Source organism: Durio zibethinus, chromosome 13 (genome assembly GCF_047325235.1).
Source record: "Durio zibethinus cultivar Kanyao isolate XHJ-2024 chromosome 13, ASM4732523v1, whole genome shotgun sequence".
In the NCBI taxonomy this organism is placed as follows: Eukaryota; Viridiplantae; Streptophyta; class Magnoliopsida; order Malvales; family Malvaceae; genus Durio; species Durio zibethinus.
In genome coordinates this window covers 22,107,266-22,134,169 of record NC_143174.1, presented here as the reverse complement: position 1 = coordinate 22,134,169, position 26,904 = coordinate 22,107,266, and the positions used below count along the sequence as shown (strand labels likewise).

General features: G+C 32.3%; 3 protein-coding genes and 1 pseudogene across 3 annotated transcripts; 1 reads left to right on the top strand and 3 right to left on the bottom strand.

The window, feature by feature from the left end:
* Window positions 1-767: 767 nt before the first annotated feature.
* LOC111304163 (cation/calcium exchanger 4-like) lies at window positions 768-11,044 on the bottom strand (annotated as a pseudogene).
* Window positions 11,045-15,019: 3,975 nt separating this feature from the next.
* On the bottom strand, window positions 15,020-16,111 carry LOC111304162 (uncharacterized). Its single transcript, XM_022900684.2, has one exon. The coding sequence runs from the start codon at window positions 15,661-15,663 to the stop codon at window positions 15,217-15,219; it is 447 nt and encodes a 148-aa protein (XP_022756419.1). The 5' UTR covers window positions 15,664-16,111; the 3' UTR covers window positions 15,020-15,216.
* A 2,225-nt stretch (window positions 16,112-18,336) lies between these two features.
* Window positions 18,337-20,770, top strand: LOC111302565 (uncharacterized). The gene is made up of 2 exons (XM_089742058.1): window positions 18,337-18,653; window positions 18,731-20,770. Exons 1-2 carry the CDS (start codon window positions 18,546-18,548, stop codon window positions 18,944-18,946), a joined length of 324 nt encoding a protein of 107 aa, XP_089598184.1. The 5' UTR covers window positions 18,337-18,545; the 3' UTR covers window positions 18,947-20,770.
* Window positions 20,771-20,971: 201 nt separating this feature from the next.
* LOC111303049 (proteasome subunit alpha type-6-like) lies at window positions 20,972-24,467 on the bottom strand. Its single transcript, XM_022899054.2, has 9 exons — window positions 24,243-24,467; window positions 24,043-24,137; window positions 23,846-23,927; window positions 23,190-23,286; window positions 22,709-22,767; window positions 22,433-22,515; window positions 21,759-21,854; window positions 21,585-21,644; window positions 20,972-21,244 (listed from the first exon to the last, which is right to left on the bottom strand). The coding sequence occupies exons 1-9, from the start codon at window positions 24,316-24,318 to the stop codon at window positions 21,152-21,154; spliced, it is 741 nt and encodes a 246-aa protein (XP_022754789.1). The 5' UTR covers window positions 24,319-24,467; the 3' UTR covers window positions 20,972-21,151.
* Window positions 24,468-26,904: the final 2,437 nt, after the last annotated feature.

Here is a 26,904-nt window from a genome sequence, read left to right as displayed (position 1 = left end):
TCTGAATGGAATGATGAAAGTATGAACTGAAAAATAGTGAATTGTGAAACAAAGTAACAACTTTAGGAACAAAGAGGCTTGACCTAAATTGTGGATGCAAAATGGAAGCTTAATACATGAAATAAAAGATTGAGAAAGAGGATTTTTTTTAGTTTCAGTTGAAGAAAAAAAAAGTTATAACTATTACAATTTAAATTTAAAATTTATTGAATATCATTATTGATTGTATAAATTAATTAGATTATTAAATTTAAAAAATAAAAGTTTTAAACAAAGGATAAATGAAGGAATGGGAAGCTGAGTAAACTCAAGTTTTCCAAGTCTTGGTACAGTTGTGAGGCAGAGTACCTGCATCAGAGTAAGAGCAGCAATTTCTAATTTTCCTAAAATGGAGAAAATGGTTACTGGATTTGGATAAGAGATCAACTACCCAGCAGCCATTTAAAATAAAAGCGGTTACGATGAGTTCAGAACTGAAAACATGCATCCTCTGTTTTCACCTAATGAGCAGATAGTGAACAATTCACTGTAATAGAAATTGTAACCGATTCAAGATTTTTTTTTTCAAATGTCTACTTATAACTTATACAAAACGTTGTTAAAGAATTTACCAATTTTACTAATAAAAAATGTTTCCCAAAGAAAATTTTAGGGGCATCAAGGGAAATTTTTTAAAAAAATTTTCTTGTTTTTCAATTTTAGTATGCATAGAAAATATTTTTAAGTATTCAAGATTTTTTTTTTTTTAATTTTCTTATTTTTCAATTTTTAAAGATGTTCATAAACACTTCACCTCACCACTTGAATCCGTCCCAGTTAGCAAGAAACTACATCTAATTCGTTAATCACAAGGTTGAATAACAGAAGGGGAGAGAATGAAAGGATAATCACAAAGAAACATAGCAGAGGCCAAAATCAAGCAAGTTCAACATTTGAATATCACACTAAAGGTATGTATTCCATGATTGTTACTTAAACCATGTAGGGTAAAAAAGAAGGCTAGTAAGAATCACAATTTTCAATGCCATCTAGAGAAGCCAACACAAGTGAGCAAGTGCAATCAGTAACGAACAATTAAATCGGGTCTGAGGCCACAGATACTTAACAACGTTATTTTAAAGTAACAGGAAATTTGTAGTGTGATTAACTAAAATTCTGCTTTGCAATTATTTTTACATGCTGCTAATGTAGATATGGCAAGTGCAATTTACATAACTATTCCAACTCAATGCTATACAAGAATCTAAGCAAAACTTATCCTCCTACACCATTGCTCTTAGGAAGGGAATACACTAACCACCAGGTGACTGAACTCTGTTGTCAGGTTCAGAAATCACTAAAGATGCTACGCTAGAGTCAAGGCCATAATTCTGTCAACCTAAACCTACTGATAAAACACCTATGGATGTGCTCACCCGAACAACGAGAAATGTCAAATAGATCATTATTGGGCCAACCCCCAGTGTCTTGTTTGGGCGCATATCATTCCGGGGCAACACAATGAAGGACCAAATTAGACCTATAACTAAAAATTCCGTTGTACAAAACAAGCTACACTCTTTGAGAACTATGCATGGAGCGGAGCACGTCCCTTATGACGGGTCTGAAGTGATAAATATATCAATGCAAAAATAATATATCATAATAAATTCATAATAAAAATAATAATTAATAATGTAAGAAAAATAAAATACATCAAATTTTATGTAGAAAATCTTTTTGTGTAAAGGAAAAAACTACGAACCACTAAAAAAAATTTACTATCAAATAATGAATATACAAAGTTCTCTTCTAGTTAAGACTAGAACTAATCAACAATTAAAGTGATAATTGAAGAAATTTTATCAAATAGATGACTCAACAAATACATTATAGATTTGTTCCTAGAGAGCTTGAAACTCAATATCCATCATTCAGAATGTAGAACACTGAATTATAAACCCGATGATAAAATTTCAACTCTGTCAAACAACAAATCGATTTTCATTCAACTCACTTTCCCGTCTCCCTTTTCTCTTTATCTTTTCTTGCTTTTCTTTTCCTCTTGGTTTTGGCTTGCGACGCCACTATTTTCTCCTTTAAAATAGCCCCCATAACTATTTTAATATGTGGGGCTCTTTTTTCATGTTAAGTGAAAAAGCTCGTGGCCTTTGAATGGTCAAAACCAAAGGAATAAGGTTGGACCTCACGTCTCTAACAATCTCTCCTTTCAACCCTATTAGGAGGATATTCATCACTATAGTAGTTTCATTTGGAACTTACCTTGGCTAAGGAACCCATTCTGATCAAATTATTGCAGAGCTCAAGATTTTTTCTTGGAAGTGTTTTAGTCAATATATTTACTGCATTTTCATCAGTATTAACTTTTTTTAACTACATTTGTTATTCCTCGATCACCGAACGTAGTTAGTGATACCTAATATCAATGTGCTTTGTTTTAGTATAATACATGATATTTTTACTCAAATCTAAAGTACTCTGACTATCACAAAATATCACATACTCTTTTTTATTTAACCCTAATTCAAGAAGAAAATATTTCATCCAAAGCATTTCTTTACTTACTTCGAGTACTGCAATATACTTAACTTCTGTAGTTGACAAGATAATACACTTCTACAACTTCGACTGTCAAGACACAACTCTTTTTATAAAAGTAAAATAATACCCTGAAGTAGATTTTTTATCATCAATATCACTTGCCATTTTAACATCAGTAAACCCTTCTAGAATTAGTTGTGAAATTCCACAACTCAAGCATATTTTTAAGGTGCCCTTTTAATATCTGAAAATCAATTTCACTTATTCCTAGCGAATCTTTCTTGGATTATAAAAAAATCTGCACTATACCAATTGCATAAGCAATGTCAAGTTTTGTGCAAATCATAAGATACATCAAAGAACATACTGCAGAAGACTAAGGAATATTAGACATAGTTAATTGTTTTTCCTTAGTCATTTAACAACATTTTTTACTTAGATGAAAATTGTTGGCAAGTGAATTGTTAACTGATTTAGTATATTACATGTTGAATCTACTCAGCATCCGTTCAACATACTTTTCCTGTGACAACCACAGCTTTTTAACTATCTTATCCCATATAATATCCATATCGAGAATCTGCTTTATTGGACCTAAATTTATAGATATCATAATCGAATTGGATATTAAACTATTTAAGATTTTAGGTCACCAAGTTAATGATTCAACCACTGTGTCAATCGGGTCAATTTTCGGTTCAATAAAAAATATTTTAAAAATATAAATATTTTAAAATTTTAAAATTCAAACTTTTAACTCAAGTTATAGCTTAATAATTCAATCATAAAACTATAAAATTTAAGATATATCATAAACTACGAATTTTAAAATATAAAATTCATAGAATAATTAATTACTAGCTAGAAATGAAATTACTTAATATTTTATTCAAATCATATTTTATATTTTAATAGTTAGAAATAATATTTATATTTTAATAAATATAATAAATAATTATAAATAATAATTATTTATATTTATTAAAATATAAATATTATTTATTAATATATAATAATTAATCTTTATGTAATAAAAAAGAAATATCTATATATAAAATTAATAAAAAGAAATTTTATATGAAAATTAGTAAAATGGAAATTCAAATCATTTTTATATTTTTATATGAATGTAGATTTTTTTTATTAATTTTTCATATGTACATTTTCTTTTATTAATTATTTTTTATCATGGTCAAATAATTAATCATTTTTATTAACATTTCATTTTTTTTATGAATTTTATGTATTATTATTTTTATAATTATTTTAATTATAGTATCAATTAATAAAATTTTTTATTAGATCATTTTTTTTAAAATTACTTTTTTTTACACGTGTAAATTATTTTGCAATGTTATTACCTATATATCTCAAAATATGCTAATATATCATTAATATAAGGATATAAGGGCTTTAATTATAGAAAATAAGAGTTGAGGGATTTATTTAGATGAAATAGTAGTATAAAGACTTAATAAGATTATTTTGAATACTTAAAGGGCTTTCTTCTTATTTTACTTAAACTTATTAGTTGATATTAAACCAATCTAGTTAAAAAAAAAATCGTTCGGGTTATTAGTTTATTATGTAAACCGTTGGTTCATAACGGTTTAAGGTAATTTAATTGTAAAACTAGTCTAATTATAGAACCAAACCGATTTTGAACACTGGTTCACTGGTTCAATTGGTTGGACCGATGGTTCAATTCAATTTTGATAACTATGCCTAAATCTTTCATGTCAAAGGACTTAGACAATTATTCTTTCAACCTACAAATCATACCAACATCTTGTCCCATAATCAACATATCATTAATATCTAAAAAAAGAATAATGAAGTTACTATCAAAATTTTTTTAACATACACATAAGGATCCACTACCATTCTTTTATAGTTGTGGCTCACTTTAAAAGAATCAAACCTTTTATATCACTATTACGGAGCTTATTTTAAGTCATATAAGCTTTTTTTCAGTTTACAAACTAAGTACTCTTTTTCTTTTCACTTCAAAAACTTTAGGTTGATCCATATAAACATCCTTTTACAAGTTACCATGCAAAAGTGCAGTCTTAACATCAAGTTGCTCAAGCTCAAGATTCAAACTAACTGCTAATCTCAATACTACTTGAATGAAACTCATCTTCACCACTAGAGAGAATATCTTATCAAAATCGATGTTGAGTTTTTGAAAAAAACCTTTCACCAACAATTAAGATTTGTACCTCACTTGTTTATCATCATCTTTTTTTAACTTGAACACCTATTTATTCTTCAATGGCCTTCTCATTTTTAAAAGTTTAACAAGATTATATGTACTATTTTTTCATAATAACTTCATTTTTTCTTTCATTACTTTTAACCAGTGCTTTCTATTCGAAATAATCTGCATATCTTAGAAGCTCTCTAGCTTCTTTTTATTGATAACTAAAATAAAATTTAAACTTAAATAGCTAGTGGATAGCCGATGCTCTATGATAGATCTCTTAGGCTGAGACTCTACATTACTTAATTTTAAAAGTAGCTCTCCCAAGTCAACACTCTCTATTGGATAAGACTATTCACCTTACTCAACACTTTTAAGGTAGAGAAGATTACTTTCTTGCTCAAAACTAATTACTTCTAGCTCATCATTAACTGTGGCTAGCTCATTCATATCTTCAAGTTTTATCTTTTACTTATTTTTACCATTTGTGACTTTTTTTTATGGAACTTCTGTCGCTATTGAAACATCACACTCAATAGTAACTTGTATCATCTTCTTATTTTTTTAAGGTTTGCTATAGTTTCTCTTTCATAGAAGGCCACATCTCTACTTTTATCTTTCTTTTAATTGGATCTCATACCCTATAGTCAAATTTTTTATTACCATATCCTATAAACACACATTGTGTGGTTTTACTGTCAAGTTTTGACCTTTGCTTTTTTTATATATGCATGAATGCTTTATACCCAAAAACTTTCAAGTGAGAATATGAAGCATTTTTTTATGTCCACACTCTTTCTGAAATATCAAAGCCCAAAGAAACTTTAGTGATTTATTAAGTAAATAACAAGTTATGTTGACTGCTTCACCTCAAAATGGCTTGATAATTTTGTCATCCTCAACATACATCTGACTTTTTTCATAATGGTATAATTCATCATTTTAGTTGTACCATTATGCTGCAGTGTTTCAAGTTTTGTTATCTCATGCCTAATCCCATTATTTGAACAATATTCTTCAAAGTCTTTAGATGTATATTCTCTACCATTATCAATTCAAATATATTTCAAGGGCCACACTATTGTCTTTTTTATCATGACATGAAATTTTTGAAACTACTGCAATACCTGACTTTTGTTTTTCAATATATACACCTAAGTCTTACGTGAAGCATCATCAATAAAAGTAATAATATACTTGCTACCACCCAAGGACTCAACCTCAATTAGGGTTGACAATGGGTCGAGTCAGAGTGAGTTTTTACTCGTCCCGAACCCGACTCGACTCAAAATTTTTTTTATTTTTTTCATACCCGAACTCGATCTGATCCGATATTGTATAAATTATACTCGACCTGACCTGACTCGAAATTAATAAAATATTATTTTTTAAATATAAATATTTAAATAGATAATTATATAAATATATATAAATAAATAATTAAATAAAATAATTTAAAAAATATTTTTTATATAATATCGGGTCGGGTCGGGTTTGCCTAAAACCCAAACTTGACTCAACCTAGATTTTTTCTTAGTATTATCTGACTTGACCTGACTCGAACTCGATTTTTAAAAAAAAAGTTTGACCCTATGAGGTCTGATTGAGTCGAAACTTGCTGAGGTTGGGTTGGGTTGTCAAACCTAACCTCAATGTAACCACATACGTCAGGGTGAAACAATTCCAATATGTTTTCTTTTCTTTGAGAATGCTTACGAAAAATTTTTTTATGATATTTGTCATACAAACAATGATCACATGAATCAAGAGATATACCTTTAGTTAAAGAAATAAGAGACTGTCTTACCAAATTCTATAACCTATTCTCACTTATGTGTGCTAGCCTCTTGTGCTACATATTTGTTAAAGCATCATACTTAATGGCATTTATCTAATTACCGTTCAATTGCATTCATATCTTAGACATTATGTAGCACAATTTTTTTTTTATAACTACCATAGATCCTTTGAAAAGTTTTCACTGCTCATTCTTTTATCGACTCTCATATCTTTCCTTATCAAGGACATTATTAACAAGCAAATTTATTCTCGTATCCAAAATGTGTTTGACATTTTTCAAAGTCAACATGCAACTTATACTAGTTTATACAACAATATCATCAATTTTAACAATCTATAACACACTCTTATTTTTCATCTTGGTGTAACCAAAGTCTCCTACTTTGTAAGTTATAATTTAACTTCCTCTTAGAAACATAATGATATGCTGCTTCTGTGTCAATTATCCACTCAATGGCGAGATCACCTACATGATTACAATCACCATTTATACAAATCAAAGTAATTTAATCACTATTTGAATTCACTGCTGCAACATTGTCATCATTTAAACTCTTGCCTTTCTCATTTTTTTACTCTTATTTCAAGATTTTGTAGTATTGCTTTATGACCTGAATTACCATAATGGAAGCACTTTATTTTATCTCTGGACTTAGATCTATATTTAGACTTACTACAATTTTTTGAGTTCTGACCTCTGTCAATGTTTCTACCCTTATTCTCTACGACAAGAGCTTGATTCTCAGGGTCTAAATCTTTTCGCCTTACTTTTTCATTAAGCATACTATCTTTTACCATCTCCAATGTCACATTATAATCAGGAGTTGAATTAAAAACAATCATAACTAAAGTATTTCAACTATTTGGCAATAAACCCAAAAGAAATAATGCCTTCATTTCATCATCCATCTTAAACTCTATAGTAGTCATTCGATTAAATATCCTAAAAATCACTCAAGTGCTTTATAATCGATCGTTCATCTATGTTCTGTAAACTTACTAGCTTTTTAACAAGCATAATTTTATTCATGTTTGTTTTCCTCTCATACAATATTGTCAATTTTTTTTCAAACGGTATAGACATCTATCTCATGCACTACATGATGGAACACACTGATATCAACACATTTTCTAATTGTAGCTAGCATCTTTCTACCTAGTTTCTTTCAGCTTTAATCTTTCATATCTATTAGCTTAGTTGAATCATTAAATATTGACTCATACAAATCCTTGCAGTATAAATTATCTTCCAATGTAGAGAAAAAAATAATGAACTATCAGAAAAATTTTCATTATCAAATAATGGATATATAAAGTTTTTCTATAACTAAAGCTAGAACTAATCAACAACTAGAAAAATAATTAGAGAAATCTTATCAAATAAGTGACTTAACAAATACATAATGAATATGTTCTTAGCGAGCTTAAAATACAATCTCCATCGTTCAGAATATAGAACACTAAATCATAAATCTGTTGATAAAATTTTAATTTAATCAAATTACGAATTGACTTCCTTTCAACCAACTCTTTTTTTTTTCTTTTATCTTTTCTACTTTTCTTTTTCTCTCAATTTTGGCTTAAGGCGCCAGTCTTTTCACCTTTAAAACAACCCCCACAACTCTTTTAATATGTTGGGCTTTTTTTTCATGTTAAGTTAAAAAGCCCACGGCTTTTAAATGGTCAAAACCAATGGAACAGGGCTGGACCCTACGTCCTTGACACCTTATACCAAGTATCAAGCGCCAATGAGATCTCCAAACCAACAAGGTCGTTGAACATAGCCTGCATAGCATCCTGACATGGCAATCTGTACACTAACCCATCATTCATTGCAAGTGCAACATTTGACATTAAATCACCTATTGAGTTACCCCATTCCAATATGGTCAGACCAAAGATTGAAGGGTTGATCCCAAAGATCACACCTAATGCCACCAACAAAGCAACGAGCTCATTTGCGATAATGTAAAACCAGACTATAAAAACAAAAACTCTATAAACCCATGAAAGCAAAAACTGGTGAGGTGGATGATCAAATGTGGTGTATAGATACGCAGGAACTCCAAGTATACCACCAAAGGTAACACCAATAAAGTATACAATTTCCTCACTCGACGGAGTTGCATTATCTTGCGTGTTCCACAAAAAGCCAGAAGAATCGGTGCTAATGTAGCAGTAGCCATAGGACACCTCTTTGACCATCTCTCTTAATCTACTATAGGAAGTGTTAACAGCAACTCCAGTAATGAAAAAAATTTAGAAGAAAAGGAAGACTGATCTTTCAGGGTTTCCTCATTATTTCAACCCCGTATAGATTTTGAATTGTCTACAGGCTCATTCGAATAAATTGCCACCTGAGATGCCCACATCTAGTGAGGTAACCTATTTTCAAGACACGATACATTACTTTTCGAGCCAGATTCAAGCAGTAAGGCATATGTGGAATCCCTTTCTTCATCTCCATTAGAAAATGCATTCCATTTAACAGGTACAATGGTGTTACTTAGCCCAATTTAAACAGCCGAATGTTTATCCTAGCAATCTCATTAAGAGCAAACTGCTACAATCACATAAAGTAAAACAAAAAGCAACGCAGTTCCAACAGTCACCTCTCCAGCAGTTTAAAACAGAAAAAGCCATACTAAACTAAATAAAAAGAAACCTATGTCCCTGACAAAGGAATTCCTATCAATCTGAACCTTCCTCTCAACTATGCAAAAAGAAATAATTCCAATAACACAACTAACAAAAGCAGCACACAAGTAACGTAAATAGCTCCTCAAATACTCTATTAATACCTACCTCACCTGCATCCTGACCGCAAAAGCAGCAAGCAATACTGGCAAAAAGATCAGGATCTCCGTTCTTAATAGCAACAAAGTAACTCGAGCTACATTTGGTGACATTTTCAAAAAATTCAAAAGCATTTCCAAAGAACAACAGATGTAATCGTCGCAGTATTTCTCAATAAATAAAATAATGTAACCAACCATTACAGCAAATACCAAAAAGCTAAAATTTTCACTATTACAATACAATAACTTGACATAGCTGAAAAAACTGTTGGAAGATTTGTCACACTTGAAACTCACGATAGCATACAAGAAAGTTTATATATATATGTTGGACATCATTTGAGTTTAAAAGTTTAAGTTATTTGATTTTTAAGTCTTTCATATAATATATATATATATATATATAATATCTCAATCTCATTTTTTGGAGAGGTAAGATTTTTTACTCATACGTGAATTATTCTAACAATCTCTCCGATTCACTTATAAATTTTCATTAAGTCCCAACTCAGCTTTAGTAAATCTTATCAATATTTCTTTAAGCCAGACATCCTCACATCTCTAATGCGTTTTAAGTCTGATCACAACACTCAACTTTGCTTCTTATCAAGCTCTACCTCTATTCTAGTAAGTCTTATCAATATTTTTTTTGAGTTAAGTAATTTCACACTTTTAATGCGCTTTAAGCCTGATCACAGCATTCAACCTTATTTATTAGATTGGTCTTAGTAACCTCTTAAACTTGCATTGCAGGTTGACTCGATATATCGTCTTATTAGATGTTTCACTTTTGCATATTTATCATATATATTTACTGTATCCAAATCAAATATTTCGATTCTGATATTAATTGTTAAGAAATTTGACACATTTAAAACTTACAAGAACATATAAAAAAATCTATACATACTTATTAAATACTACTTAAACATAAAAACTTAAATAGATTTTTTAATCCTTCATATATTATATATAAAATATTTCATTCTATAACGTAAAATTTTTTATTCATATACGAACTATCCCAACAAAATCCACCACAAATACACTCAGGGTGGGCAATCAAGTACTCACATCGGGCGGGATAGTCCTCGTGTTCAAACAATCCAAAGCCAAATTTGGGATTTCTATCTGTCAAATTATTAGCAACCGAGTCATCAACTTTGACACAACTATCATTGGTTTCTATAATTCTTCTGCGAATAACTTTAACCTGATGATCAAACCAAATCCTGGGTTTCACTAAAAAAGAGTTTTTTTAGAACATTTTCATGATTGTTAAGCAACTAATACCAAGGCAAAAATAGAACGAAACGCTCCATGAAATTTGGAGCTTTTTTCAGCCCCAAAAAGAAGGCGTTTGGGTTCTATCATATTTTGGTTTTCAAGTTTAACAGGGAAATCAGATAAAAGAAAAAGGAAACTTGAAAGGGTTTTTGTTCTAGGGTTTTAATTTTCAAAGCATGGGATACTATGAAGAGATGGGAGTTGGGAAGGCGTTGAAACCAAGGGTTGGAGCGAGGGCAAATTGAATTACTTGGAGTGGTAAACAAGAGAGGAAGCTTCAAGGAGGTTTCATTGAGCAACTGCTTGTCTGATGATGATATTTTGGGGGAGGAAAAGGACACTAACGATTGGAAGCAGCAAAAATCTGCAAATTTGATGGGGAAAGAAACTGAATTTGAGCAAAACGATGCGCCATGGTGCGTCATGGTGTGTGTGGGCGCGAAAGAAGGGTTTTTTTTTTTTTTTTTCACTCGTTGCGTAAGCGTAATGGGGTCCTGATGATACACGACAAAAATGCAGTCCATTACTGCTTTGGCTCTGCCCCTTTAATTGGGTAGAGAAATAAAAGATTTGAAGATCAGGCCACTGCCCATTAATACACTTTTTTTTTTCTTTTCTCAATTAAAAGGTTAAAACTGCACTTTAATAATAGTTAATGCAAAATTTTACGCTCAAAGAACATGGTTTCAATCGTCCTTCCTCAAATAATATAAAAACAAAAATGCTAAAATCAAATAATGTTTTCTACATTATCCAAAACAAATAAAAATTTCACTTATTTAAGGCTAAGTATGCATGTGATTCTTCTCATTTTTCTTAAAGAACTAGTAGTACTTATTTTTCTGTTCTTTATATTCATCCCCTCAAATAAACATGGAGATTCAAGTTTCAACATGGACTAACCATCTATGAGACTATTATTATTTGTTTCCCTATCAGCTTTTTTGTTATTGAATATATTTGATTGTTTTTAAAGCAATTACACAAAATTTTATTTGATATAAATTTTAAAAAATGGCACTAAAGATGTGTAAAGTCATTATGTACTAATGTAAGTATATAACATTCATGGATCGCTATGATACATGATGATACGAAAATCTCAGGATGATGAGTTGATGACACTGACACTCCTTTCCAATCATTATTCAACACTACACTTAGTTGCCGTAGTCTCGATCGTTTAATACATAACTGAAAGCACCAGGAATTTTCCCACTAAACCACTTATCCCCATTTTTTTCTTCTCATCTGTACTTCATTCCAGGTTTGCCAGTGTCTTCATTTCCGTTATTATATTTCGATAGGTTTCTTTTGCATTTTAATTATGGTTTTAATTTTTTAGAATGGAATACGTTTTTTTTTTCTGGGTTAATGATTTGCTTTGAGATGATGAACACTTATTTATGACTACTTTGCAGAAATGGGATTTGATAGGAAAGAATACGAGTTTCTTGGGAAGATCGGTTTGGGTCCTACTAAAGTTGGCTGTTTCATAGATGCCACGTGGAAGGCTAGTGGTTGAGAGGTTTCTTCTGTGAATCCTTCAAACAAGCAGGTTCAATTTGTTCTTTTGAATATTTTGCTGATTTATCTTATCATGGAAGTTTGTTAAGTCGACATAGCATGTACCATTATACTCTGGTTGATCATAAAACAATTTCTTGAAAGTTTTAAAGCATTTAATTTTGTTGACTAGAAAAAAAGAACTGGGATTTATGGTCATGTGTAATGTTCAATATTAACCAGAACCTTGAAGACGTTAAGAAATGTTTAGTCACTTAATCACTCTTTAACAAGGGTACACAATTAAGAAATTTATGTACCTCTATTTACAGTTTTAACTTTGTAGAATCATAAATGGTGAAATCAAAATCTTAGATTTTTCCCCTTCATATTTCTTCATGCAGTATCTTCATGAAGGCGTACAAAAAAATGTGCTGAATCAACTAATCGAGGTATACAACTATGGGCATGTTTGCTCTTCTTTCTCTGACAAGTGAAAATTTTCATGCTGCATGCTTATGCATTTAGGTATTTTGTGCAGTCCATGTGGAAGTGATTGTGCATTGTGCATTGTGAATGTAAATATAGCAACAAATGGAGCTGAGGTCGGTGGCGCTTTTGGTGGAGAAAAATCAACTGGTGGTGGTCGTGAAGCTGGAAGTGATGACTCATTGAAGCAATACATGCGGCGTTCCACATAGTAATTTTCATTCTTCATTCATAGTTGTATTCATTTGCTGTTCTTCATAATGACTGATTATAGTCCTTGGCAGTACGATCAATAATGGAAATGAACTACCATTGGCTCAAGGGATAAATTTTGGCTAATGAATTGGCTTGTTGTGAGAAGTGAGATATGATGTTCTGTCATTTTCTGTATCTCTGATCCACATAGCGGGTCAATATTACTAAGCAAAATCTGCTTTCAAGATTATGCTTCCTTTGGCAGTTTTACTGCACCCACAAAAAAAACATAAATGAACAGCTCTGATATTGAAACCATGGGTGGCTTTATTCTCAGTTCCAAACGATTAAAGCAATATATATTGATAGGAATAGACATGTTAATTATGGTTACTGAAGCTGCTGCTTCTTTCTGTTTTCTTCTCGTTTCTTTCGATTTGGAATACTCGGTTGGCGCCATAGGAATGATCCGTGATAACTCCAGGGAAGACTAGTACCCTAGGCCTAGTCAACTTTTTAATCATCTGAATTTTGGCTTCATCGGCCAAAGCCATCGGCGAAATACCAAGAAGTACCCGACTTGATCCTGTTGAAGAGGAAACTTTAGGGGTTAAGTTCTTTTACCAAGCTCTGGATGAAAATTGGTCTTCTAGAGAGCTATAGAAAGAAGGTTTTCTTTTCTGGACAAAGCTTTCCGTACATAGCTTTTTTTGCTTGAGAGGATGCATGAGGTGTGCTACGTTATCAGTGAGCTAAATGTTGGAACTACACACATGGTCTGGCTTAGGCATCAGCTACTTGAGAAACGAAATAAACACTTGCAACCTTCAACTTAAGTTAATTGGTGTGTCGGGTTAATTTCATTGATTCAATGGACCTTGTCAAATTCGTATATTTTACATTCCCATACTCTTTGGACGAGAGGTAGTTTGTAGGATGGTGCGTCCAAAGCAAATGCTTCGACCTTAGGATATTGCCTATGAGTCGCTTTGATGCTGACAAGGATCCAGCTCGTTAGTCCAACTTTTGACCTTTGAATCTAAGAAGAAAACTATATAAAAGTTATTTTATCATATTTCTGCATGTATGACTTGAATCAAGTTGCTCATCTCATCTCCATTGCTTTAAATGTGGGTTCACTTGATAAATCCCTCCACCTGAAATGCCGCAACATCGGGGGAAATAATTATTAGGATGACGACTCTAGTAAAGCTCTATGTCTCAATCTCAGTTCCCACAGGCTTTACTTTCGATAATTATTTCTTTGAAGGGTGCACCGCCGAATTTATTATACCCTTGTTCTTGGGACCAAAGATTTTTGAAACCGTCAGGCTCAACTCTGGATATATATATATATATATATATATATATAGATATATATATATTGTTTTTGCTGGGAGGGTTCACATCGTTGCCAAAGAAGAAGAGAAGAGAAGGGAAGGCCAAGATATTTTTACTTGATTGTACATCTTGCTAATTGAGACTGCAGCCAGAGTACCAGCTGGGCTAACTGCCCTAATGAAACGGGCATCAAGGTGTCTGTCCCACGTTTTATTTTTTGTCAGATTTAATCATGCTTGGCTGCACATGTCTGGAAACTTCTGTGTTCCATCTAGAAAGTGTTATTGCTCATTGCTAGTATGTTTAATCAGTGATCCAGGACTCCACAATATTATGTTATAATACTATAGGATGAGACAGACTCCAGACCCTAAAAATTAAGAAAAGAAAAAAGAAAAAAAAAGGAAAGAGAGTAAATTATCAAGACGAGTCTAAGCATGGTTCAGCTCCTCTTCTTTGTAGGAAATTTCCTTGCACTTTCATTTTCTGTCATCATCTTCTTTTTGTTATTACCTTTTATGCCACAATTTCTTTATCTGCATACCCCCTTCCATATAAGCAATTTTTCACAGGTGGCCAAGCTGAAATTTGACTCAAAACCAGCACAAACACTACCATTTTCAGTAAAAGCTCGCATGCTGTTAGATTCTTTTCTACCTAATCTTTTCTCCTAATTATGCAGAATTAAGACAAACTGAACCACCGTTCATTACTCAAGGAAAGAGTCAATGTTGTGGTTATCAGCTTCAGCTACAGTCATCTTAAACACGGAGGCATTAAGTTCCTTGGAGACATTAAAATATGCCTGGATTATGCTCAACAATAATGCGTTAAAATGATTAAAAGAACACACGCTAAATACAAGAAACTTTGAAACCCCAAGCAGTTCATTAGATATATGCTATTGGGAGGTCCCTTAAATTCAGATACTAAAACATTAGAGGATTAAAGACCATATATATGTAGTCCATATTACAATCTGATATTGAAACAGAGTTCCTCTGTTTCTTCTTTTTTTTTTTTAGTATATTTACCTTTAAACTTGAGAGGAATAATTCAGCTAGAAAGAGCTGAGAAACAACTCTCAGAACGAAGAAGAGAAGGACCCTTGACTCCTTCAAATCCTGGCAAGACACTACTTGAATTATACCTAAGAGCTCGCGGTGAATCCAGGCTTCGACGGAGAATCCTCCCCATGGCAGAGATGGGGTGCTCTGTTTCATCTAAAGGACTCGACGCCCTGAACTTCTTACAGAAGCTGATGTGTCGGTCCAGTGCTTCCTCTGTAGAGATAAGCGTACTCGATCTCAGAGCCTCATCCTTGACTGCTTCGATGCAGAGTCCACAAATCCAACGGCCCTGGTAACGTTCTCGGACACGCAGGATATAAGCTGGGGTGCATTCCTCTGTGAAGCCGCAAGACTCGCATTTAACGCAGTGAATTTCAACCGGAACAGTCACTTTGCTCGGTGGGGTTTGTGTGTCTGAGCCTAAAATTGCCATTGCAAGGAAACAAACATTGAATGTTCAATCTTTTGCTCTGTTTTCTCTGTTTCTAAACTCTGTTTTGTATTTTCTGTTTGTGTTCTCTAACTTTATAATAATGTGAAGGGAGAGCAGCAGGGGAGTGAGAGATTTCTGTCATGCGGGTGTGATAGAAAGAGTCAAATAAAAATTGAATAAAAAAAGAATAAAGTGGTCATGGATTTTACGTTAAACCAGGGTTAAGATGTGGGGTTTCTGAAATTTGTCTTCGACGTGGATGATGGAAGGGTTTAGAATTATGGGGTTTTGTTAAATTAAGGGTGATTAAATCCAAGTCCTTTCCATTTTGGCATGGTCGCTAAAACTCGATGCTTCGATTTTTATGTGATTGTAAGCTTTCTGGTTTGAAAAATGAAAACACGCGGCTGCTAAAATTGTTGTCACTAATCGAGAGATGACAGCCAGATGCGACACTAAAAAAAGATAAAGAAGAATATACTTAAAAAAAAAAAAGCTTATCAGAAATTTATTGGATAAAATTTATGAAATGTTTTTATTAAAATTAATTAAATTAAATTTTTTATTATATGAATGAAGTGTGTAAATTTTATAAAAAAATTTAATATATTTTTATTATTTTTTAAATAAATATTTTAAATAAAAACTTTGATGAAATTTTTATTATTAAATAATTACTGATAATTTAATTATGAATTATATTTTAATAATTTTTTTGTATTATTAATCTTTTTTTTGAACTTATAAATGTATAAATTTAAATTTTTATTAAATTATTTTTAATAAAAAATTTCATAAAATTCACTTTAAAAACTTTATATAAATTCTTACATGCTTTTAAAATTCAGATTATATTTAATTCATGATTAATATATATATATTATCAGTAAATTATACGATATCACTTCATAATAAATAAATATCAATTTTTAAAATAAATATATAAAAATTTAAATTTTTAAAAAAATTTATTCATTAATAAAATAATATCATCTAATTCACTTTATTAATAAAATAAAATCATATAATTTATTAAAAATACATAAAATTTATACATTTACAATATATCAAATATATTACCTTTAAAACCAAACTCAATAAAGATTAGGACTTTCACAGTCTAAACATTCATAACCACAATAATGAAAGTTGCATTAAATGTCAAACTGACAATATATATATAGTTCAGTGTTGAGATGCTCTTCAGAATGTAATGCTCCAAAATTTTTGAAACAGAGTTGAACATTGGTTTATTCAGAACTAGTTTGCAACCCGTGCTGATGTACGGCTTTTTAATTTTATTTAAATTTAAATAAAAAATTAAATTAATATTATTAAATTATTTACATATTCAAAATATATATAACATATAAATAATATAATTAAAAATATCAAATCATAATAAATATAATTTTTTTTTAAATTATGCTAAAAGCTATAAGAAATTCTTTATTTCATTATTGCAAAGTTATATAGGATTTATATTTTCTTTTTCAAAAATATTAGTGAAATCATTTATGGTTTTGAGGTTTTTTTTTTTTAAGTTAAGATGTAAATGAACTTAAAATTAATACTAATGATGAGATTATACTTCAATTATTTCTTTTCAATTTTATTTTTTTTATGAAAATTAATCTCTTGATTTGAAATTATGTTACATGTTTCATAATGAAAATATGAGCACATAAGTTTCTATTTAGGATACATAATTCTATTATCTCAATTAATTAGAGTATGATTTTTATTTTATACAAATGAGAAATATTGAATAAATAATTAGTTAACAAACGAAATATATTATCTGATTGAGTGAAGAGTCAGTAAAAAAATAAAAAGTCTGCAGACAACACTAGTAAAAATATAAAAATATATGTGTTTTGTAATTCTTATAATTTTTTTAAAAATATTATAGCTAAAAAAATATATTATAACTTATTTGAAAAAAAAAATCCGACCTGATAGAGTGAATAGTTTATTTAGTGAAATAATACCTACATCATAAAAAAAAACATGCTAGTTCCTATAATAAGAATAGACTAATAAAAAGATATACTAGATTAATAGTAAGAAAAAATATATTTAACTCAGTAAGATATTGAAAAAGTTATATAACTAAGAACAAACAACAATGAGGGCTCTCTTGAAGTTATTCTGGTATTTATATATATATATATATTTTTTTTTTTGTGAAATATATTTAAAAGTTAAAGATAAAATAAGAATTATTTATAAAAAATATTAAAGATAAAAATAATATTTTTAAAAGTTGTGATAAATTTAAATATTCATATAATAATGTAAGCATCCACATCTTGTTATATGATAATAATGTATGTTGTAATATATATATATATATATATGATGCGTAGAGAATAAAACATGCTTCTATGGCAACAGCAATAGGAGAAATTATAACTCCTTGAAAAATTTGCTCATAAATGACATGGTTTGCTGATTTACTAGTTGAAAAGGGAGAAATTCCACGAAGATTTAATATGAACTTGTCTCATCAAATTCTGCATTTTAATCTTAATTTATATATATTGAATATTTGCTAGAGTTACTTATTCGAATTCAAGGTTGGTCCATGATAATGACGGGCCTTATCATCTTCCACACAGATGCATCTACTGCAATTTTGTTTTTTAATGATTTTAATGCTTGAGCTTGATTACATTGGAGGCTAGTTAAAGTCCCATACTCCCTTCCAACCTTCTTTCCTGTTGAAATTCGAATTATTGCATTTGGAGCAATTCCCAATCACATCTCCATCAGAGGTTTCTCTCGAGTCTCGGCCACACCTTTCTGAAGCAGCAGTTTCCAGCTTCATTGCTTTCAAGATTCTCTTTAAACGTTGTTGGTTCTTTTTCCTAGGTTTTCTGATGGCCTCGGTACTTCAAATCATCTTCTTCTCGCTGATATCTCCAGACCTACTTGAACTTCCACTGGCATCCTCAGTTTCTGTTCCTTCATCAAACAACCAGTTGCAGGTAAGAGTACAGCAGCAACTGCCTCCTAGGTATTCCTAGGTATATCGTTTTGATATTTAGCCTATTTCTTCTTGTAGATGGTGACTAAACTTGGAGAAGGATTCTTGAAAGGCGAGAAGGGCGTTGCTGTGAATGAAAATGGTACGTTGTATACAGCAACCAAGGACGGCTGGATCAGAAGATTGCATAGAAATGGTTCCAGGAAGAATTGGAAAAACTGCACAGCAAAACTTTGCTTGGAATCACAACAGCAAAAGGAGGTGGTCTTGTTGTCTGTGATTGCAAGGAGGTAAAGGAATCCACAAACTTGTTGCCTTTACAGCCAAAGCAGATGAATTTTTTTCCCAGGTTTGAAACCGCCCATACCACAGAGCCATGCATGATTTCAGAAATTAACGATAAAAAATTAACTAATTTTTAGGTGTTTTAATTGAGATTTCGTGCTTTCAATCTTCTTCATGCTAAAAGACAGTATGTGACTTCATTCAACGTCAGAAAGAGACATATCTGCATCGAAGGCAACATCACTTAAAAATGAGCCATGTGCAAGATTTACTAACTCTTGTTATGCGACAAAATAGTATTAAGCTAATGCTGGTGAGGGAAGTATGGCAGCTTCCTATTGACACGAGGACTCATTCTCGCCTTTTAGGCATGTAGATAGCCAGCTACCGCAAGGGAATCGTTGTCCATTTTGCTTTTGGGACCCGATGACTACACTTGATGCCTCATTGTTTGGTGCCATATGATACTGAAGATATATACGTGACTGTTGCAATCTAATTCTGATCAGAATTTATTTTTCTTTTCGGGTTGGGTTTATCCAAGACCAAGAGAAATTTTGCAACCTGTTTGTTGTCGTGAGACGAAAAAAAGGACCCACCACTACGCCACTTGACCATGATTATGGACCCCATAAACACACTATAGGACGAATTGTTGTATCTTCAGGAAATGTTAACAGAGACTAGAGGCGGTGCTTTAAAACACAATCTGACACCAAGGTTCATCCAAAAGGATGGATCGCTGTCATTCTCCCCGTTAAAAACACATGCTAGTAAACTTGGAAGTCGATCGCCACAGGACAAGAATGTACTTTTCAACTAATGAAAAAAGGAGAAGCATGCAAGGCATATTACACTACTAATCTTGCATGTTCTTAAATTGCCAGGTTTGATTGCAGATGGTGTGATTGGCAGTTTATATTTCAGTGTAGCAAGCACCAAATTTCAACTTAGTAACTGGTAACTTGACGTGCTCGAGGCAAAAACCTCCTGGGCGTCAATTGTGCTAGATGGCCTGTGCTTTCCTTTCAGAAGAAGATTATCTTGTGGCGTGTGAAAAAACATTGAGGTAAGTCAATTCATTGCCAGAGGCACAAGGAGTTATACTCCATTCAGATTATATAATTTCGCACAGTGGAGACGGCTTGATTTGATCGGTTGATGTCTAACCTTCTTTTTCCGGACACATCCCCACTATTTTTCTTATGGTGGGGCAGATTCAGGGCCCTCAAATACAGGCTGAACAGTGAGACAAAAGGACAAACAGAGAGTTTTGTCGAGAACCTTCCCGCTGAAACTGATAACATCGATCTTAACAGCGCCCCCTCCCCCCCCCCCCCCCCCCCCCCAACCCCACGATGGTTCCTTCTGGATCGCCTTAGTCCAGGTATTCAGACTCATCCAATATTTCAACAAATCATGAACAGCTTGATGAAGTAAAACCTCGTGACCTGGACCTAAATGATTTCTTAATGTGCTGCAGTTGATTTCTGAGCACACGTCTAAGGCTTTGAAACGGATTCTAGCAAAATTTACGACACTGATTGAACTTGTGTATGGAACAAAGAAGGCGGCAACGGTCATCAATGTTGCTGCTGATGGCAACAGAATCAAGAGGTTTGATGATCCCAATGGAACAGTCATATCCTTTGTGACAACAGCTTTGGTGTGATGAAGACCATCTTTACTTGGGAAGTCTCAAGTCCGACATTATAGGAAAATTGCCACTGAAATGATTTTATAGTGGGATGCAAATGAGAAAAAAAATGTCACCTAGGACATCCGGGTCTAAGAGATTGAATGAGAATAAAAGCACTTTAAGAATTTTAGATATATATCCTCTATACAACTGCATGAGAATTGAGAGATCGAGCCATTGATGGGGTAAAAAACTAAAGGATGCATATACCTAATATAACCCCAAAAAAGGATAAAATGCATGATTTAACTATCGAATTTTTCTAAAATGTGCACTTAAACCATCTTCATTGAACCAAATAAAAGTTCAATTACCTATTAAAACTTCAACAGAAATGCAATCCCAGAAATAATATGAACTTAATTTAAAGTTTCAAGCAGTAATAGGAGACAACATATTTTGAAGGTATAACCCTTTCCTATTCTCTCTCAAACATGATGATCAAATGAAGTATGTTTGTTGTTTCAATTGAAAACAGAAAGTTTTTGCCAGCAGATATTGTTAGTTTGCACTCACTAGTCACGCTCACTAATAGCTGTTAAATGTTCATCGATTTCCTCGGTTGACAACACTCTGAAAACTGGATTATCAGCTTTCACCACTCCCACCTGCAAAAATCAAAAGATTAATGTCAACTACAGTTCAAAAAGAGGGTAAACAACAATAATTTCAGTTTCTGCAATGATAAGGAATATGTCTATGTGATTATATTAAAGAAACAGAAGCAATTGGATTAGCATGAGGATACACCATAAGCAGCCACTGAAACTATCAAAGGATATATTAGATTATATACTGCTTGTCTTCAGGGAAAAGTTATTATATACAAAAGGAGCACCAAAAAGATATTTAATCCATTAAAACATTTGGATTATTGCAGACTCACAATGGCAATATAACTAATACTGTAATCACTAACAACTAAAAACTTCAGCTGACTCATTATACCTCTATCTCAGTAGCCTTGAAATCCTCCTGAAGAACAGATTGCAGAGCAGAAATAGCAGCCTACAGAATAGTATCAATAGGAAACATCAGACAAATTTGATTATTTTAGCTCATGTCGAACATGTGGTCTTTAGCAACTTCCTTTACAATACATGATGAATATAAATAATATACCTGCACTGTTTCCTCATAAGTAAAAGCAGGGTCATTCTTCATCTTCTTTTCCAAGAAATTAATTGCCTCTTGTTCTTTTGATCCGGCACTGGTTGCCTGTATCAGTCAAAATTCATTCCAGTGGTCAAATGCTTATCCTAAAATTGGTCAAAAAGAATTTGGTTCCATGTTATTGCACCAGCCAATTCAGATTGGAAAACAAACATGCTGCTTTCATGCTAAAGAGATGGAAAAAGAAAATTAAATAGTTAATGTAATTTAAATTCAAATATGTCATTCATTTACTTATCCAAAATAAATATGCCATGAACTTGTGGTAGTGAGAAGCCATAATATGGTGGGTACTGGGTAGCAGGTACTATAATTATTGGATCATTCCCATTCTCAAAACTCTTTGTTTGGGTGAGCAACCCTCTGAAATTTATGGTAATTATTGTGGGTTTTCATTATCATAAGCAAATTATAAAAAGGGAAAAAATCACTAGCAATTATATTACTTCACTCACAATGTAAATAAAGCTTTTGTAAATAATATGGTCAAAGAGAACTATTAGAGAAAAGCAGTAATAAATCATAACCATAATGATAACAATATATGGTTTATGGAACCAGGTCTTTAGAACCAAAATCAAGAACTCATACTCAATAAGCAATAAAATTAACTTGCAAACTACCTTGTGGCCATAAAAATGGCCTGCTGGATCACACTTGTAGAGTTGGGGTCCCTTCTCTTCATCAATACCCAAAACCATAGCAACTTCACAGAAAAGGATATGAAAGATATTAAGGTGAGAATATGATAATGTTAAAGGAAGTTACTTGGAACATATGTTAACATATATCGATGCTTGCATGCATTGACAAGCTTTAAAAATTGGCAATCCACTATGACAAATACAAATAATTAAAAAAATTAAAGTTGGAAGATTTATAAGGAATCATAGACTTACCAACTCCAAGAGGTCTCATATAAGCATGTTGAGTATAAACCTGTGACTTGTCTGCAATCCTATATCAATAAAGCATGTTATGATAAATTAGTAGTATGACCATCAAAATGCACAAGATTCCCAATCAAAGAAAAATCCATGAAGAATTCAAAATAATAGTAATATGAAATGTGGTCATGTGGATGTATTATTTTTTGAACCAACGTTATATCCATGAACTAGCAAATGAAGAATACATTGTCTCCAATGTTGATGTTAAGAAGAGCAATAAAGAATCAAGGACATAAAATTTTTCCAATTCCTACTAGCAAACATGCAAGGGCATAAACCTACAGCTGACTTAGATCCAAATAACCAGTCCCTTGAAGTCACTAAACTTGTTCAAACATTATTTAGATGGGCACTACAGATACGGCAGCCACCAATTGTAACACAACTAAACATCGTTAGGTTCCACCGGATAAGATATAAGAAACCATACCATTTGGACAATACATCCACAGGCATCTCATATCCATATTTGAACCGAAAATCAGCTGCTTCATTCCTTGCTTGTTGGACCAAGGTCCTTGCATCAGCTAAAGAGTGAGATGTCAATTATCAAAGAATCCCTCACAAAATATTGCCATAATAGTAAACTAAATCCAACCTCAAGCTGTAACCTAATGAAGTGAACAAAACCAAATTCGAGCTCTATGATAAAGATAGGCAAGCTATTTAAAGAGGCCTGCCATAAAGCTCCTTTTCATCTTTTCAGTTCTCTTTTGGGGCTTTCTTTGTATTTCTTGTTGCACTTGGTTGCCCTCTTCGTGGCATTTGAAATAAGCATCATGATTAGTAAGGAAGAATTGTGGTTATTATGCTGAATCCCAGGGTAAGTAAGAGCTACATTATTATGAAAACCATTTGTTCTTATCTGATATTTCAACCGCTTGCATTCCTTAGGATGCAAATTAGGAAGTTTTTGAACCCTGATTTTGACTGATTATAAGTGTCAAATGAGGCGCATCATTATAACCCAGAATCCTTAATATCCCCCAAACCCTAGTTCACTAGTCAACATAACAAAATCTTCCCAATTCGAACAAATAATATCAAAGAAAAATAATTAAAAAATGGTATTTAACAATAATAAACCTGTCATGCCAGTAGCCAACAATCCAAGGAACTTGGTAATAGGGAACAAATGAGTGACACTAGTCTGATCCAAAAGCTTGTCCTGCATCGCATTATTAAAAATGTAAATACCAAAATTGAGAAAAACCCTCAAATCACTTACTCCAAAAAAAAAAAAAAGTCCAGATTAATAAAGGAAAAGAAAAGAGAGTACGGACGGGAACTTTCTTCTGAGTGACAACGCAGACAGAGTCTTTTCCTCGAACACCAATCGATGTGATCCCAGCTGCTTTCACTGCCTTAAACGCATACTCTGCCCCAATTTATTCGAAAATCAAAATTAAAAAAAATAATAGTAAGTTCTTCATAGGAACCCGAAAAAAAAAAAAAGTAGTGGTGGGAGAGTGAATATACATACCGACTTGGAAGAGACGGCCTTCGGGAGAGAAGATGGTGATATGACGATCGTAGCCGCCTCCACTTCCTCGGCTCATTTTCTCTCTGGTATTTTGGAATTGCTTTTTTTCTTTTTCTTGGATGTTTCGAATGCAGAGATTTGATAAAAGCGAAAGCTTTTTCTTCAAGAGACCCGACTGCTAAGCGCTTTATGACTCTTTCGAGTTAACTCGCGGAAGAAGAAACTGGGCTACTTGTCCAAAATGCCCTTCTTATAATTCTATTTTTTCCTCTTTGTTTTTTCTCCCCCACGACGCGTCGTTTTTTGTGGGTTAAGCAAAACGGCAAGGCGCTTTGAAATATAGGGGTTTGTAGTTTTTCATTTATTTATATATGTATACTACATATAAAAAAGTACCAATAAATTTTTGGATTGATGAAAATATTATTATTATTTATTATATTTTTAAATTAATATTTTTAAATTTTTATTATTAACAATATTTATTCAATTTATAAATAAGAATTTTAATTTAATAAGAAAACTTTCATTAAATGAATTTATTTGACAATAAATAAAAAGAATTAAAATTTTCATTAAATTACTTTATTTTAGATTTTAGATTTTTTATTAATTTAAAAAATAGGTTTATTTGATAATAAATAAAAAATTAAAATTTACTTTCAAAATTCTAATTTTTCATTAACCTTATAAAAGAAAAAATTTATGTTAAGCTAATATATTTTATATGAGACAAATTTTACATGTATGTTTATGAAAGTTTCGATTAATATGCATTTTATTAATTTTAATTGTTTCACATGTTAATGCAAATTTCAATTAATATGTTCTTTACTAATTTTATTTATTTTTATAATATGTAATTTTATGTTGAAGATATAATTTTTAAAAAATAAATATGTTTGACAACAATTGCTAGTTCTTAGGAAAATTACGTATAAGCCCTCGTAGTTTAATTCCCGTTTCAAATCAAATCTTGAAGCTCAAGTTGTCATGAAATCCAAACATGGAGAAATTTATCATTTAATGATGTAGAATGTACAATTTTATTTCCTACTTACCTCATAGTAAGTTAATAATTGTTGGATGGGCAGCCTCCAAAAAAATAATAATAAAATTGTTGGATGAGACAAATTTTCTTTCTTTCATCTTTCCTTCGTTCCCACGAAAAGCACCCTAATGATAAGTCTATTATGCTTAACACTATGTTTAGCATCTTCATTCCTACAAATTTTCATTCTTTGATCTTTCCCTCATTCTTACAACAGTTTATTAGTTAATAGCACTTGCTATCATGAGCTCCTTGTTTAGAATTTAGGGATAACATCATTCCGAAATTTTTAATGATCGAATTTAAAATTTAACTTAATTAATTTATATATTTATTTTTAAAATTTACATCTAACATATCTGAAATTCAAATTCCTCAACACCCCACTCAATTACTTCCCAGCACCCTCTTCCTGCTTAATGAGCTCTTGGTTTTAACTAATTCAAGCAACTGAAAAGGCTTTGCATGTGGTTAGTATAAACCCTAGACATATACTATACCCTTAAACATGATTGAGATGGAAAAGTAATATCAGAGCATGCACAGGTTACGCGTCATGATCAGGGTTTGGTGTGTTTTGGTCCTACCATAATTGACCCTGAGCTGAGCAACGATCGAGATCAAACTGATGAGAAAATGATTCTAAGAGATGGAGGCGTGCATTTGGAGCATTGGCATATGTTACTAATATGTTGTGCGGGCAGTGAAAGCCTTGGACCGTAAGATACGCAAGTAAATTTGGGATAATAGTTAAGCACCCTTGAGCCAAGTAGTATGACGAAAGCCATTAGTGAAAGCAGTGTGCGGGCATTATGAGCATGGGAATATGTTGGGGATATTATGCGTGGATAGTCTGAGATAGCTGGAGAGAAAAGTGTTCCCATTTCAAATAATCTTACGGTTACTGGTAGGAGACTAAAAAAATCTCTTATGCTCTTTATAGAGGGATGACTGGTGTCAGCTCTCCATCACCCCCTTAGTTAGTAGGCAGGCAAGGGCCTGGCTAGTCTGAAGAGCGTGGCATGATGTTTCCTCGGATCATGGTAAACCCAAGGACAATTGGGGCTGACGGGCTCTTGTGACCAATCGGTAGAGGTGTGCTGCAGCTAGAGCAGCCCACCCAAATCCCCCTTGTGAAACTAGCATGATGTTGGGTGTCAATCATGCGTGCGGACAGTCTACATTAAAATTAAGGGCCTAAGCCCTAAGAACTGAGTCCCTTGGAATGAGATGAGCTTAGAGCCTCCGAGCTAACTACTGACCAACATAAGTGTTGCGCTTGCATAAACTTGATAAACTAGCATGATGTTGGGTGTCAATCATACGTGCGGACAGTCTACATTGAAATTAAGGGCCTAAGCCCTAAGAACTGAGTCCCTTGGAATGAGATGAGCTTAAAGCCTCCGAGCTGACTATTGACCAACATAAGTGTTGCGCTTGCATAAACTTGATACGAGAGCTTGCGTACAATACGAGCGGGCATGGTGTTAGGTTTTCACTATATCAAGAAGTAATAATATAATGAGAATCGGGATTGTGTATCCCATGAGTATTCGAGAGTCGATGCTCGAGATCTTAAGCCCTGTGGACAGAGGTGAGTGTTCGGAGTCA

Bases quoted from the DNA above. Each gene is read 5' to 3' on its own strand.
- LOC111304162 (XM_022900684.2), bottom strand. From the start codon at position 15,663: ATGGCAATTTTAGGCTCAGACACACAAACCCCACCGAGCAAAGTGACT.
- LOC111303049 (XM_022899054.2), bottom strand. From the start codon at position 24,318: ATGAGCCGAGGAAGTGGAGGCGGCTACGATCGTCATATCACCATCTTC. The intron at 23,287-23,845 runs GTTTATTATTGT...CTCACTCTTTAG, and splicing joins GTTGGCTACTGGCATGACAG to CTGATGCAAGGACCTTGGTC. The intron at 21,645-21,758 runs GTATATTATTTA...ACTATTCTGTAG, and splicing joins CTTATGAGGAAACAGTGCAG to GCTGCTATTTCTGCTCTGCA.
- LOC111302565 (XM_089742058.1), top strand. From the start codon at position 18,546: ATGGCCTCGGTACTTCAAATCATCTTCTTCTCGCTGATATCTCCAGAC. The intron at 18,654-18,730 runs GTAAGAGTACAG...TTCTTCTTGTAG, and splicing joins CATCAAACAACCAGTTGCAG to ATGGTGACTAAACTTGGAGA.